This window comes from Vulpes lagopus, chromosome 9 (genome assembly GCF_018345385.1).
Source record: "Vulpes lagopus strain Blue_001 chromosome 9, ASM1834538v1, whole genome shotgun sequence".
In the NCBI taxonomy this organism is placed as follows: domain Eukaryota; kingdom Metazoa; phylum Chordata; class Mammalia; order Carnivora; family Canidae; genus Vulpes; species Vulpes lagopus.
Window position 1 is genome coordinate 53361235 of NC_054832.1, and position 17116 is coordinate 53378350.

At 38.8% G+C, this 17116-nt stretch overlaps 1 protein-coding gene across 1 annotated transcript in view; it reads right to left on the reverse strand.

The window, feature by feature from the left end:
• Positions 1-17116, reverse strand: part of STMN2 (stathmin 2) — a 50661-nt gene that overhangs the window by 12197 nt on the left and 21348 nt on the right. Inside the window, exons 2-3 of the mRNA XM_041768448.1 lie at positions 12301-12396; positions 8816-8988 (exon numbers count right to left, since the gene is read on the reverse strand). Coding sequence (XP_041624382.1) covers positions 8816-8988; positions 12301-12396 — 269 coding nt within the window. The remainder of the gene's footprint in view (positions 1-8815; positions 8989-12300; positions 12397-17116) is intronic.

A 17116-nucleotide genomic window follows, 5' to 3' on the forward strand; every position in this document is an offset into this window, starting at 1 on the left:
TTGGGGCTAAATGAGCTTACCCAGCATAGGTGTCAAGTGTATTTCTTTAGCACAATTAATGGGGTGAAACAGAAACAGAAGGCAGTCCAGAGCATTCACATGTGAGGCAGCTGCTAAATGATGAAGACCTGCCAAACCATGCGAGGCCACTTCAGGGCTGCTCCTGCCTCTAGTGCCTGTTGTCATCCAGAGGGAACACTGTAGTCACCATTGTCTCAACTAATCAATTTTTAGGACCTAATGATTACCCGTGTTTCAAATATTTGAGGCTCATGTCCATTTAAAAAAATACATGACATGAAGTTGATTATGGAAAGAATGCCACACTGAGGAAAATATTTATGGTGCCCTAACTTGGTTTCTCCTCACAAATACTCAACTTTTACACACATTCTTCAGCAGAGCTAACAGTCTTGGGGTCTCTCGCTCAGCTTGTAAGGTCTCCGTAATGCCACTGCTGAAGACAATCATGCTCCTTTTCCTTCTTTCACAGCCTAGCACCCAGATATCACTGCTTACAACTTCTCTGACTTTATTCGTGAGAAGAAATTGATTCTCTCATAAATACACCTTAATCTCCCAGGGGTACCTGGGTGGCTCAGTTGGTTGAGCCTCTGACTCTTGGTTTCAGCTCATGTGGTGATCTCAGGGTTGTGAGATCGAGCCCCCCCAACAGGCTCTGCGCTCACTGGTGAGTCTGCTGGCGATTCTCTTTCTCTCTCTCCCTCCCATTCTTGCTCTCTCTCTCTCTCAAATAAATAAAGAAATCTTAAAAAAAAAAATACACCTTTATCTCCCAGTCACAGCCTCAAGGAAGAAAATTGGTTACGATTCTAATATTTCTCAACAAATGAGCATTTAGTTCAGAAAACTGCCCTAAAATATAGGGGATATAGAATAAATATGTGAGGATGTAGAATAAAAATATGTGTTAGACAAAAGTGGAAGCATTTCCCTTCATTTTGGCTGGAGTAAAGTTCTCACTACATGGTGGAAAAGGTGTTTTTATTTTATTCCTTGCTTGGGCAGATTAGCAGAAAAGAACTCCCACTGGGAGGCTTGAAAGGTAGGATTCGATAAAAGTTGTTAAAAATAAATTGTTTGAGGGAAAAGGGCCTGACCATGGAGGACCATCTCTGAACAGTATGTGCCTAATATAGAAGATCACTGAAACACTGAAATGGAAAATTAGGGCATGAAATCATCAGCTGATATAATGCAAACGTCAAGACAAACTATTTATAGAACTGAGACATCCAACATGACATTCTGGGAGATTAGGGATCCTTCTCCACCTTGTTATTATAATAACGGAGACCGAGAATTGGTGAACACCTTTTCTATGCATAAACCTCCTCAACTGAACTCAGTATCACTGAAATGATTGCATGAGACCTACGTGAAGGGAAAAATAATGAGACAGAGAGAAGAGTTATTATACATTTAGGAACACTTTAACATTTTCCAAAGGGGTTCATTACTATTCCTTGTATTACCGAGTATGAATTTAATTACTATACAAATGAAATGGAAGATAAATTTGAGTTAAGTGGTATATAAAACTCACTTTATTTTACATACACATAAGAGATTTAAGACTATATTTTACATGGTGCTAGTGTTTCATTTATTTTGGAAGTGAACACATTTCTAGCCCTTCATTTTATTGTCCCCCTTCATCATTTGGATATATTACTTGCCATTAACTAGAACCATTTATCAGACACTGGATCCCCTAGTACCTGAGCATCTTTACAACGTTAGGTTAGAGGATGTGTCTTTAATTATTGGCTTTACTGTTAATGATGAAAAAACTTTAGTGACCCAGTTGGAACCATAAATAACGTCTTGTTAAAATAAGATAATTGAATATAATCATGTAAAACAAAAGGGTGCCATATTCACTTTGTATTGAAGAATGAGAAGCATAATAAACATTTAAAAACCATTAAAACCCAAAGGCCTTTAGAATGAGCTCTTCTGCTAAAGCGTGTAATGTGTTTACTTTAGTGAACTCCTAGGACAAGAACCACGGGGGTGTTCTTCATTGAGGGGAGAGTACCCATGAGGGTTCTGTGGACCAGGTGTCCCATTCTCCAAGGAGCAGATGCTTTCCCGAATGTTGAACTACAAATAATCTAACAATTTAGTTCATAATCCATGGCTGTACAAACCACCTTCTCTTTTCCTGGATGCAACTTCAATTGTCATCTATGCGATGCCAACAAACAGAAAATGAAAGTTTACCACGTTCGGTGACTAATGGTCCGCTTTATGCCATTTTGTTAAAAATAAGCATCATTCTTTTAGAGATTCAGAGACTTTGGAGTTGATATGTGCCAATATTGTCAGTATGCCAATTATCTCGATGAACTGGTTTGAGTAGTGCTCTTTGTGATTCAACCTATGTTAGGGTGAGATGTTATCCGTGTCATTAGAATGCTCACATTTTCATCATTTTTTCCTAACACTCATTTTTTTCAAGCCACTGGTAGTTTCGGGCAGACCTATTTATATACTTTGGTACCTATCAAACTGTTTCTCCTTCTTTGTAACTTGATAAATATTTTATAATATTTGAAAATATCTATGAAATGTATGGTAATATTTCAATATCTTTGTTAATAATGAACTTCTTTTCTTTATAAAATTGTGAGTTTTGAAATCAGAGAGGGAGACAATAAAAGAATCTTAACTATAGGAAACAAATTAAGGGTTGCTGGAGGGGAGCTGAGTGGGGGGATGGGGTAACTGGGGGGATGGGCATTAAGGAAGGCTGTGTGATGCAATGAGCACTGGGTGTTATATGCAACTGATGAATCCCTGAATTCTACCTCTGAAACTAATAATACATTATATGTTATTTTATTGAATTTAAATAAAATAAAATTCTAAAAAATTGTGTTTGCTGGACTATACAGTCTCTGTGGGCAGGAACCAGATGTGTTTTTGCATAATAATAGCTAAATGTCCCACAGTGCTTGTCATGTGTCTTCATGTAGGATAAGACTTCTGTTTCTCACGTTAATTCCATGACAAGCATCCTATTTTTGATCTTATTTTATAGAAGGGTAAAATAAGACATAGACAGGTTCGTGACTTGTCCTAGGTCACACAGCTATTATGTGGTAGAACCAAACTTAGATCACAGGTATTGTCTTAAGCATACGTTCTTATCCACTGTGCATTTAAAGATGCTCTTAAACACTATGTTTGGCTTAGGATGACCATATAATTTACTGTCCAAACTTGGGCACTTATGAAATTGAAATAATAATGATATCCAACAAGCAGGAATAAGCTGGAGTTGTCCTGGGCCAACTGGGATATGTTTAGCTTAGCCCTGCTATTTCTCGCTAAACGTTTGTTGAATGAATAAATGGCCAGCTAGCTGGCCAGCTGGCTGGCTGGCCAGCTGGCTGAATGGATGGATGACAAATGTTTATATTGTTTCACCCATGTGGGTCAGTTGCAGTATGGAAACTTTGATTTCAAAATATGAGCTTCAAGCTGACCTCATGAGATAATACAGTCTCATGGCAGCAAACACTGATTCCCAGAGATAATCAAAGAGAGGAGAGAAAGCAGGGAAAAGCCTCATTTCTTGTATAACAAATTTCTTTTATGAACCAATCAATGGGGCATTAATTCTGGTTCAAAGGAGGATTGTCCAACCTAGTAACCAGATGGTCAATGCTGCATTAGTGTCAACAGATGAAGTGAGGAATTGGGGACACTGCCAAAATGTTTATGGTGAAGTGAGTTTGAGCCCATGTGGAGATGACTCGGTGGTAGCCCTCCAGCTGAAAACCCAGAAGGCCTCCACGACATAGCCTAGGTCACTGGCTCCCAAATGTGGTCCCTAAACCCCCAGAAGCAGGCATTTCGATGGTACCAAAGGAAGGGAGAGGGGGTCATAAGCTTTTTTAATGTTTTAAAAGCCTTATCAGAAATCATATTTTGCCTTTATGTCTATGTCTAATTTTATATTCATATTGACTTAGAATTAAGTCAGTGAGAAAATGCTTATTTTTTATGATAATCAAAAATATTAATTAGCAGTTGTGGATTCCATTGACTATAACCATGACAAAAGGACTTTATTAATACTACTATATTAATTTAGTAATACTATTATATTAATATTATACCACTATTAATATTAATAGTATGCTTGATAGGCATAATCTTTTAAAACTTGTAACTATGAGAAAGGAAATAGATCCAGGACAAAATGTTGCTGACCACTGGGCCAGGTTGGACATCTGTGTATTTTTGAAAGCCTTTGGCGATTTTTTTATGTTTCTTGTAATAGAGTTTGAGTATGCCTAATCTGGCATTCAAGGCCCTCCACAACCTTACCTCACTACTCTTCAACTCCCTACCCAAGTCCACTAATTCACTGGTCTATCCATTGCCCTGAAAATACATGTCATGTATGTATTCTTGCCTCTGAGTATCCTTAGTTCCGGAACCATTCTCTTAGTCTAGAACACTTTTATGTCTTCTCTATTTATCTAACACTATTCATTTTTGCAGTCACTCAGCTCATCTAAGCAGATTTTTCTGAAAAATGCTGTGATTCACATCAAGTAGTGAAATGGTTTTATCTATCTCAATGGTCTCCCATTTCAGCTGAAGTCAAAGTCAAGTCATTAAAATGTTATCTGCTGACCTCAATTCCTCCTACTAGTCACCCCTTGGTGCTTCTGCTTCAGAGCCACACTGAGCTCTGTATTATTTCTTAAACTGTCCTAGCACACTCCTACCCCTGGGCCTTTGTACTTGCTAATCTCTTTACTTCAAATGTTCTACCCTGGGAGAAGAGCTGTAGAGCTTAATCCTTTCCTTTATGCTCTTTTTTTTCCCCCAAACGTTCTCATATTTAAGAAAGATCACCCCATATGAATAGTGCCTTTCACTCTGCACTACTAATTACCCTTGCCCTGCTTTATTTGGTGTCATCTGATGTATTATATACTTATTTATTAGCTATTTCTTCGCAATTGGAATAAGGTTGATGAAGCATCTTTAGTAGCTAGAACAGTGCCAGTTAAATAGTAGGTGCTTAATAAATATCTGTTAATTGAGTGATTTTTTCCCAGACCAAGAATTCTGTGGATGGTAGAGTTTATTTAGGGCCCTTCAGAGTATATCCTTTGGAAATGTATTGACTATAATTTTGTTTTAGGATCTGAAGATGAAATAAAAAGTCAAAACAAGTTACATATTGCTACTTTAATGTTTGGCTCTGAAAATTATCATTTATTTATTCATTTAAAAATATTTTTAGTACTATTCCTTAGGGACTAATAACAAAAGACACAATTCCTACCTTCATTGACTTTATAATCTAATGAAGGGGAATACAGGACCTAATAAGCATATGCTTACTAATTGTGCTAAGTGCTACAAAAAAAATAATGAAGTTGAATACCAGAAGAGAGACCGATAGGTGAAAATTGGGCCTGAGAAGCTCTCTCCCCACCATGAGGATTGACAAGCAAATGCAGAGCCAGTGGAAGCCAAATAAGAAAGTGTGAGTGAGATTTAGGAGATCCTGGTACTTAACAGTAGGTCCTAAACTTCACCTGGGTTGGTTCTGATCAGGTACAGATTGAAATCATAGCATGGAAGTTTCTTTGTATCTTGTGGAGTTTCTCTGTCAATGTTATTTTTAGAAAACATGTAAAAAATAGTGAAGTTGAAACTGAATAATTATCTGGTACCAATTTGAAAAAGTTAGGCCTAAAATGCCTCCATGGTTGACTAACATTTTTCTGGTCTAATTATCTGTATCTGTGATGTCCAGCTTAGTAGCTACTAGCCACATATGGCTCTTTCATGTTACTTTTCACTTTTTAAAAAGTAACTGCTAGAACAATTTAAAGTACATATGTGGCTTACATTATGTTTCTGTTGGACAGCACTCTTCTACATAGCTGCAGAGACTGTCTTTTTTCCTGTTGGCAGGGCTAGGAGAATCACTGATTCACTAGTGTATGAGCTAAATAGTTATTCCAATTGTTATACTAACACTAAACCCTTACAGATAAAAATTGTAGATATCCGTAATTTTGCTTGTCTAAGTCCATTCTCCTCCTTTGGATAACAACACCTCAATTTTCTTTTAGGGCTCTACTCCTCCACATATCTCCGCAGGGACTTACATCACCGCCTCTGCAAGTCATGTGATGCAGGCTGGCTAATCAAAGTACTGCATCCCCTTGGCCACAAGGATGGGCTCAAGGTTGGGTGTGTGACCCGGGACAGGACACTGAGGCTCAATCTCAGGACTTTTGTTAGAACTCTTGGAAAAGAAAAACCTTCTTCCTGTTGGAGTGGCTAATTTGTGAGGAAAATCAATTGGGAGCCACCACTGGAAACTAAACATTCTGGGTCTTGAAACCCATTAGATGCAGGAAGAGATGGATGCTAATATAAAAAGGTTTTATCTGACCATATTGCTTGATCTGGATCCAGCTGTTTTGGAAGCTGTAACCATTCCTAGATGTTTTAGTCACACACCCACTTGTGCTTTAGCTAGTCGAATTGAGTTTTGGTTATATGCATGTCCTCACGAAGGTAATCACTGAGATATATGCACTGGTTGGAGGCTCTTTGAGGAGAATTAATAATTCTTCTAATGAGCACTAATTAAGTTGGCAAACCCAATAGAATAAAATCAATTAATGATTTTTTAAGTTGGTACTTTCCGTTAATTAGTTATATTTTCTTCTAATTAAAACCCTACTACCAGGACATAATCTATAAAATGATTTTTGCCTTGAAAATTGTAACAAGTAATACCAGATGTGTGAAGGAATACTGATTCTAAAGGCTTTCAAAGAACATTGTTCCTGGTGTCATAATGCTGGATAATTATATTTGTAAAATGTCTTTTAGCCATGCGACCAATTTCTAGCTCAATTCAATTGTATAAATGTGTAATTGTTGATACTTTATCATTGTCAGAGTGTAGGAATTTTATCAGAATCAATAATTAGCTAACTCAGGGAGTTTTATGAGACTACCTAGTTAATTTTGATAATCTCTGTGTTGTTCTTTTCCCTTTAATAATATCCTTCAAATTAATTACGTTACCTAGAAACACCAGCAACATTCTGAGCCATGATGTTGAATTTTCATCTCAAAGTTTTAATCTCAGCTCAGTCACTGACTTTCTATTCTAACCGAGTCACAGCATCTCTATATGGCAGCCTAGGACCTGCCATTGCCTCTTACCTATATATAAGAGAACTTGAACTGCCTTGAGTGCAACATACCTCACAGTTGTATTCAGTTACTTATATCTGTTGGCAACAAAGTCTTGATGGGCTAACTGTAAGTTATTTTGCTTTACAACTGAGAAAAAAGCTATAAATAACAAAAAAAACCCCTGCCAAATATTTTTTAAAGCAACTTTCTGTACATAGACTTGGGTTAGTAACTCAATTTCCTCCTTTTAAAATCCACATCTGTGATAACCGTAGTTGATCAAATATAATAAACATATACATAAAGAAATACTTGTCAGATGTTTGAAGAATCTCACCCTTTGGTGAAAATTGAAATTGTATTTCGTATATTTTTCTGACATAAGAAGATTTTTCAACTATAAGGACCAAAACTAAAAGTATATTCTAGTTCAAGAAATTTAATCTGAGGACTTCTAATCTTTGAGTCTTTCTCGTTACCTGATATTACATACGTATGTATATATGTGTGTGCACATATGTGCACACACGTTATACACACACATACATGAAGAGACACATGTTTGGCTTTGTCCCATTTTGACTGTTAGAGAAATCAGTTTTCAGGAGAAAGACTATTTTTGTTTTCTTTGTAACTATTCTATATAAAGGTGTTGAATGTATTGGCTTTTTATAGACAACATATTAATAAAAGAAAAGATTATTATAAAAATGCAGTTTCCATTCATACAAAACTGTGCATGGAGCATATTCTTAGTGACTACATGCTCCCTAAAATGCATTACGATTTTCAGTGGAAAATACAATATAGGAAAGAATTACCTAAAAATAATTCCATTTGGGTGGATCAAGAGCATCTTGGTGGGATGAACTTAAACAGTCACATGGTCAGTACAGATGTATTCAGACATCTATCTTTATGTGTAGAGTCCTTGGGATTTCTGATTGCACTCCTATTTTTTAATACCCTTGGCTTCCTAGTCATCTAATTGTGAAAAATTACAGATTTTGGAAAAGAAAAGGGCTGTAATACAAACAAGGGCCAATGGAAAAGAGAGAAAAATGCCATCAAGGCTTAGATAAGGCCTTGAGGAGGGCACTTTTCGTGGGCAGAGCAATATCTGGGCAGAGATATTTCAGAGGGAGGATCTGATGGTCTATAGTTTCAAGGAAAATCATGCACTACACTGGGGATGGGACATAGACCCTGAGAGGGAGGAATCATCACTTCTGCATCCCTCACCTCCAAACCCTGGAGTTAAGTTACCGAAAGCTATGCTTTCTTGGATATGCACCATGGACTAAGGTAGGACAATTTTTTATGATAAGGGATCCAAGGGAGGGAGAAGGGCACTAAGGTATTGAAGCTCTTTTAGTGTCTAAGATCTTTGGTTCTAAGTAGTTTAAAAGCAATATTTACTTGAAATAGCCTGGCTCTATGTCTCTGGAAGATGTACATGTGTTGGGATGTTGCAGATTCACACATAGTTGTCCCCTGGAACCTCTGCTAGGATGTGTGGGTGGTGAGGGGAGGAGGGAGAGAGGGGGAAGAGAGGGAGAAAAGAGGGAAGAATTTAAAAACCAATGAGAAAAGTTACCTTTCTTCTTTCCTCTGCAGCCTCCAGTTTTTTCTGGATCTCCTCCAGAGACAGATCTTTCTTCTTCGGGGAAGCTAAAGTTCGTGGGGCTTCTGAGATAGGAGATGGTGGTTTCAGGATCAGCTCAAAAGCCTGGCCAGAGGCACGTTTGTTGATTTGCTTCACTTCCATATCTGAAAATGAATATTTGAGAATGTTAAGCATACAGAGAGGTGAAGCATGGGTTTATTTAAACAATTTGTATTCTGGCAATTGAAGGTAGCATTGTTATTCTGGCAAATAGGAATAAATGCTGCATGTGATTATCTGCTCTACATTGATTTGAACATATAAGACCTCTTTCTTTCGTATAGTTACAGATATATTCTAGAAGAATAAATACTTACAGTGTTGGGAAATTCAACATGTCCATAGGGAATTGAATAATGGTAGGCCTACTTAGGAAGAAATAGCCTGGATTGATTTTAAACTAAACTTTATTTATCTTTTGAATAAACATGAGCTTCACATGAAAATAAAGTGGCACAGATTTAGATTTATCTTTTTTTAAATTACCAGGGCTGGAGGCACTTTTAGGCTAAATGACGGAGAAAAAAAAATAACAAAGATTTATTGGAAATTTGGAATTCTCTACCAATTCTAGGAAGCAATGCATGAGCAATGTTGAATGATCTATTTAGCATCTAAGACTCAGCTTATACATAACTTTTGACTTTCTTTTTCCCCTGTCTTCAATCCCTAAAGCTGCAGAACCTGTCACCATCTTCCCTGTCTTACTAGTACATTTTGTATAATCTGCAGTTCTTAGCATTTAACCACACTGGGTTCTGTTTGCTGATTGTATGTTGTACATAGGTCTCTTCTCATAGGCTCTAAGTTCCTCCAAAGAGATGTTCTGTATTTATCTTTGGAGCCAATATCTCAGTGTGAGATATTGGAATCCCAGAAGAAACATGGCTGGATCACTCCTCACAGCTGTATCCAGCAGAGGAAACATCTTTCTGGTTCATCTGTTGACTGAATGAGCTTATACAAAATGGGCATGGGCCTGCATTCTACTGAACTTTTGGTTGGAAACTGAAACCCTTTCACACGAAGGATGTTGCCTTAGAAATGGTTGCTTAGCATTTAGGACATTTGTGTTGTGTTAGCATAACTTTGGAAGGAAAAAGCCTCTGTGTCCTGGAGCAGGCTTTATTTTTAAAAATATTTTATTTATTTGTTCATGAGAGACACACAGAGAGAGGCAGAGACATAGGCAGAGGGAGAAGCCGACTCTTCGCAGGGAGCCCCTAGTGGGGACTCGATCCCAGAACTCCCGCAGATGCTCAACTGCTGAGCCACTCAGGCGTCCCTGGAGCAGGCTTGAAAGGCACAGACAGGAGCAGCCCTGGTGGCGCAGCGGTTTAGCGCCACCTGCAGCCCAGGGCATGATCTGGAGACCCTGGATCCAGTCCCGCGTCGGGCTCTCTGCATGGAGCCTGCTTCTTCCTCTGCATGTGTCTCTGCCTCTCTCTTTCTCTCTCTCTGCATCTCTATGAATAAAATAAATAAAATCTTAAAAAAAAAAAAGGCACAGACAGGGTTAAGTGCCACAGATGCCTTCAGCTTGTCCTCAATATTTGTCTTTGCACGTATGGAAGAGAAAAATGATAAGCCAGCAGGTACCAAAATATACCTTGACTCTAACTGCTATACATGTCACTCTATCAAACATTTTGATATTTAATCAAAATGGATTGACTAGATTAAGTGGCGATAATCTTGTTGGTAATGACAGCTACCATTTTCAATTGCTTACAGGGGTCAGGCTTGGTGTTAAGCATTTGCCTTCCATAGACCATTTTTTAAAAAAGATTTATTTATTCATGAGAGAGAGAGAGAGAGAGGGATCCCTGGGTGGCGCAGCGGTTTGGCGCCTGCCTTTGGCCCAGGGCGCGATCCTGGAGACCCGGGATCAAATCCCATGTCGGGCTCCCGGTGCATGGAGCCTGCTTCTCCCTCCGCCTGTGTCTCTGCCTCTCTCTCTCTCTCTGTGACTATCGTAAATAAATAAAAATTTAAAAAAAAAAAAAAGAGAGAGAGAGAGAGAGGCAGAAACACAGGAGGAGGGAGAAGAAGGCTCTGTGCCGGGAGCCTGACATGGGACTCGATCCTGGGACTCCAGGATCACGCCCTGGGTCAAATGCAGGTGCTAAACCGCTGAGCCACCCAGGGATCCCCTCCAGAGACCATTTAAACCCTACAACTACACTGGGAGGAAGATACAGAGTTAAATAAGCCTGAGAAAAAATCTAAGTAACTTGCCTGAGGTCATGCAAATATGGTAGAGCCAGGAAGAAAACCAAATTGAGTAGAATGAATCTGGATAAATAAAACTGAAAGTGTTGCACTCCAATGAAGTTTGTAGTCATGCTAATTCTTTAGGTTTTCTTTTTCAGATTCTCATTATTGGGGGGACGCCTGTGTGGCTCAGCGGTTGAGCGTCTGCCTTCGGCTGAGGGCATCATCCCAGAGTCCTGGGATCGAGTCCCACATTAGGCTCCCTGCATGGAACCTGCTTCTCCCTCTGCCTAGGTCTCTGCCTCTCTCTCTCTGTTTCTCATGGATAAATAAATAAAATCTTAAAAAAATTCTCATTATTGGGGCCTCTGTCATAAGTCATTTTTATCATGGGAATTTGTTAGCTTGTTGACATGCATATTCAAAATACGGGAACTTTATTAAGACTATCATAAGGGGAAAACAGTGACGGTTCTTGATTTTTTTTTCTTTTGAGTTTTCGAAGTATAGAGCATTTTCTTGCAAATTATGATTTGGTCTAGCTAAAGCTTAGCATATTATATTATTTGCAAAGAAAAGCCTTAGACATGTAATCGATGTTGATATGCTGGATGTGGGTGCTAAAAACAATCTAATCATGTTCCTTAAGAGACATTAATGTGCTGTTGTTAGCATCAAACTCAAACTCTTTTAGGGGAGGCAGGCTTGTCAGTCAGTAGAAGGTGTCTTTTTTTTTTTTTAAGATTTATTTATTTATGATTTTAGAGAGACAGAGAGTACATGGGGGGAAGCTCAGAGGGAGAGGGAGAGAGAATCTGAAGCAGACTCCCTGCTGAGCATGGAAACCAATACCGGGCTCGATTTCACGACCCTGAGATCACCGCCCAAGCCAAAATCAAGAGCCCGATGCTTTACAGACTGAGCCACCCAGGTGCCCCAGACGTGTGACTCTTGATCTCAGTGATGTGAATTTGAGCCTGACTATGCAGTTAGAGTTTACTTAAAAACAAAACAAAACACAACACCTTGAACTATTCTGAGCAACAGGCAATCAATAAGACCTTAATAGCTGGACACGAAAGTCAATAGTGAGATCTACAAAATACTGATTTAATTATATCAGGAGCTGTGAGAGAGAAACAAGTGTATCTAAGCTTTTTCAAATTATGTTCGCAGGAGCATTTCTGTTGTAGGCAACTCACCATCATAAGTATAGATGTTGATGTTGCGAGGTTCCGGGTAAAAGCAAGAGCAGATCAGTGACAGCATGGACAGCTCCTTCATTTTTTCCTTGTAGGCTAAAATAAAAGACTGAAAGTTAGTAGCATTCATTTTCTGAATTTCCTCTTAATGCTTCTTTTAGTCTGAATAATAATGACAGCCTGCTGCAGAATGAATATTGTCAGGGGCATAGCTTTGCAAAATATAAATAAAAGGAAGATTGAAACAGGACCCTCAAGTGCATATTCTTTATTACGGAGGCCATGAATTACACATTATAGCCCGTTAGATAAAAAGTGAGAGAAAGGGAGTTAGAGAAAGAAAGGAAAGCAGGAGGAACTAAGATCCAGCAGGACAGAGAGAGGAGAGAAAAGACATGGAAGAAGCAAAAGCAGACAAAATTAGTAGAGAGATAGGTCCGTTCGAGTATGTGTGTATGTTGGTCTACTGGGCATTAAGTAGGATTCAGGAAGTGTCCCTTGCTGCTTGGGCCCAAGTGGCCACATGTTCAGTGGGGGACAGGCAGGGAACCCATCAAGATGGTTCTCAAGCAGATACATCCTCCAAGGACCTATGTTGCTGCTTTCTCTTGATCCCAAGTGCACTTTTTGGTTGCAGCTTCTTTCCACACACACAGTAATCATAGATATGAGATCTGATTAGGCTCTCCTTTCCTCTACAGAACCTGGTGCCCACCTTGCCAAGCAAGCTACAGGAGTTCAGTGAGTGATCTCCTTCCTCCTTCACCCCCCCTCCCCCATTTCATTTTTCCCTTTCTCTGTCAAGAGGCCTCCTGCCCAGGTAACCTTGGAAGGCATCTCCTCAGTGCTGGTTGTCACCAGGACAAGAGATGACCAGAGGGGGGGATTGGGAGGTAGACTCTTCTCACCATTGTTGATCATCAATAAATTAAGAAAAATGGAAGAAAAATGATAGGTTTATTTTGCACTAACTTGTGGAAAAGCATAAACTTGTGATGATGGCCTAGCATGTTGAATCTCACAGGTCATATTTACCTCTTGGCAGGGGCTTCTGATCATTATGATTACTCAAGGGAGGGTGAATACTTTGGGAAGACAGGAATTCCCAGAAGGTTATTTTGGGCATTATTGACAAATCCATCTTTTGTGGGCTAACTGGAAACAGAATCAACACCCAGATGCTTTAGAGCTACAGAATGTTAGATTAAGAAGGTCCTGAAAGATCAGTTAGCTAACTGTCCACCCATCCCACCACCAATTTTGTAAAAAAAAACTGGTCCCCAGAGGCTAAAGTTGTATGTGGCCTCCAGATAAAAATGCTGTAAATGGATCAATATCAAGATTGCCAAGAGGCCTTTTTCTATCTATGCTTTCAGGATGAGGTTCAGTGTGTCAAGGCTGGACATACTTGATATCACTGAACTACACGCAATGATCAAATATTGCCATATTGTATATGGCTCAATGTGACACATCCAGAGGGTCTAAGAGAATTTCTCTCCCTGTTTAGCTTATTTCCTTTAAAATAAGCAACACAATTTGCCTTTTGCCATAACAGTCCTGCTGACACCTACTTTGAGAGATTATATTGGAGGCCTTTGGAATTTTAGAAGGCTGAAATTGTATTTCTTTCTCTTATTTATCTATTTAGTTAACAAAACCATGTCACTTCTATATAAAGGTCCAGGCAGGTCTTTACATGGATGCTCAGTGTGAATCACAGTTTCTGATAGATAGAAGCATTTGGTGGTTTAATACATTTAATTCCATGAAGAATAAAACCTAAAACAGCAAGTTTTTGTAGGCTGGTGCCTTTTTTTTTTAAATAAGAGAAAGCAATATGATATCCAAAATATTTTGCAAAATTAAGCACATATTAGGAGCACATGTTAAAGATACCAACAGGACAAAGCCAAAAATAAAAATAAAATAAGATTTTTCTATCTCATAGATCAGTAACAGATTACAGCTGCAGGAAAACATGAATTTCTACTGAAAATAATACTCCCCAACATTTGTCTTCAGTTTCTTAGAAACGAAATTCAATAATTTTTAGTAAGACCACTGCTCTGTCATGCTTGATAAGTTAATGAAGGCAGGAGATACAAAGGTTGTCACGGACCAACACTGTAGAGCCCTATGTGTAATGTTTAATGTATAACCAAGATTGACAAGTTTGCTCTTTCCTCTCCTGGGTGGTTTGGGGACAAAACTCAATTGACCTCAGTGAGTGATTACTTAAGAGAATCCCTACATTGTTTTGATAGAGGGCCACGACTCTCCATGGCATGAACCTACCCACAGCCACTGCATTAATTCTCACTCACATAGTTGCTCTGAATCCTAGGAAGCTCCTTAAAACCACTTGGCAACCACAGCTCAAGCAAATCTTGACTCCCTGCAACAAAGTCATCTCCAGTGAAGGGTTTCCTCTTCACTTGGAGCAGTTGCCCAAACTTTTCTCAGGAGGCACTGACTTTCCTAAGCCTCTCCTCTCATGGAGATTCTTGCCAAAATTTCAATCCCAATTCAGATCCTTCCTCCTCAGTGTTTCCCTCTCTTGGGGATGCTCCCCACATTGATCTCTTATTGCCCTTAGTTGGCTGTACTATACAATCTTGATTATATACTCTTAAATGTGATTTTATACTGTCTAAGGTCAGTCACTACTGGGTTTTGATGTGTAGTTTTTGTTTACAAAACTATAGGCTCTTTGGAGGCAAATGCTACATCTTATTTATCTATGAAAAAGTTCACAGGGCAGGTCTGGATGGAACGGAAGGCTATTGCTTAATAAATAATTGTTGGCTATCTTGCTCACTGATTTTAAGTCACTCTCTCAATTAACAAATATTTATGATCACAACTTATGGGCAGGCGTTCTGTGAGGCATTATGGAGTTACGAAGAGATACAATAGTATCCTCATTCTCAAGAAGATTTCAAATCTGGGAAGTGAAGTAGATGGATATAAAAACCATGGAATATATGGATAGAAACAAATGTGAAATAGGGTGTTGGATGGAGGTGCAGGTGACTTGTATTAGAAATTGAGAAGAACCTCAAAGCCTTTGGTGCTATGGAGAGAGTGGTTAGGAATGGCTTAACGGTTAGGGTTGCTAGATTGGACAAGTAAAAATACAGGATGCCTAGTTAAGTTTTAATTGCATGGGACATACTAAAAATAATTCCTTGCTTTTCTGAAATTCAAATTTAACTGGGTGACTTGTATTTTATACAGCAACCAGAGTAAATGGATCTGGATGGTAAAAACTGAATAGTGTTAAGGAAAGCAGGGAAGGGAGAAGGTATGTTTATTCTTGTTGGCATGGAAATGGGGTTCTGAAGAAGCTATCTGGAAGGTTTTTATGGGTGGACAGTGAGTTGAGTTCATGTAAGATATGATCACTAAACTCTAGGGAGCATCATTCACTTCATGGTCTTTAAGAATGCGACTGTCTATCTAAGAATATCATGTGTCTATGTGATATTTCATGGGCTGCACTACAATGAGGTTTTTAGGAGTTGTGTCCTGATAGAAAGACTTCCTGGGGATCAATTTTGCTCTAAGACATTTGGTAAGATGTTTTGAATTTTTGTTCATGTGAAAAAGTTATGACTTAAGTAAGATATTGTGTTTACCTTAAGAAAACCATAGATATATTTTTTACCAGAATGTCAGGATATCATAAATTTTCAACATGTTACTTAAAAATATATTAGCCTAAGTGTTTGGTTTTGAATCCACATTCAGGTATGTTTTTGTGGAAAATCTGAGAGGCACAGAGGTGAGAATGAGTTAGCTGAAAGTCCTGGTTTGCTTGCACAGTTCTGGTTGAAGCCCATTAACAATATCGTTTTTCACTGTCAGAATTTGTCCACTATAATGATCTCTGCAATAGGGAGCCATTGAACATTTTGAAAGGGGGGTTACCTGGTGAAAGTCTCTCCTTAGAAAGATTTATCTAGCCATTTGGTTGTGCAGGAGATACACTTAAGACACAATCGACTGAAATTCAGCAAATAATGTGGTATGGCTTAAGAAAAGAGTAAGAAATGGCGAAAGGAAAAGAAAGGGAAGAAATGAGACTTAACAAAATAAGAATGGATAACTGTAAACAATAACTGTATTTAGAGTCAAGGGCAGAGGGAAGAGAGCAAGAAATCATAGATGGGAGGCCAAGGAAGCTTTCCAGACAGTGTCACTAAAGCTTGAGTACCATAGGATAGGTTGGCCTAGCAGAAAATAGGGTGTGGGTTGAAATATATGGAATTTGGATAAACTTTTAAAAAAATCAACAATGAAAAATCCCAAGCAAATGTGAAGACTATTAGAAATGTGCTAATAACTGTTGGGGATTTACCCCAAAGATTCAGATGCAATGAAACGTCGGGACACCTGCACCCCGATGTTTCTATCAGCAATGGCTGCAATAGCCAAACTGTGGAAAGAGCCTCGGTGTCCATCGAAAGATGAATGGATAAAGAAGATGTGGTTTATGTATACAATGGAATATTACTCAGCCATTAGAAACGACAAATACCCACCATTTGCTTCAACGTGGATGGAACTAGAGGGTATTATGCTGAGTGAAATAAGTCAATCGGAGAAGGACAAACAGTGTATGTTCTCATTCATTGGGGAATATAAATAATAGTGAAAGGGAATATAAAGGAAGGGAAAAGAAATGTTGGGAAATATCAGGAAGGGAGACAGAACATAAAGACTCCTAACTCGGGGAAACGAACTAAAGGTGGTGGAAGGGGAGGAGGGCGGGTGTTGGAGGGGAATGGGTGACGGGCACTGAGGTGGACGC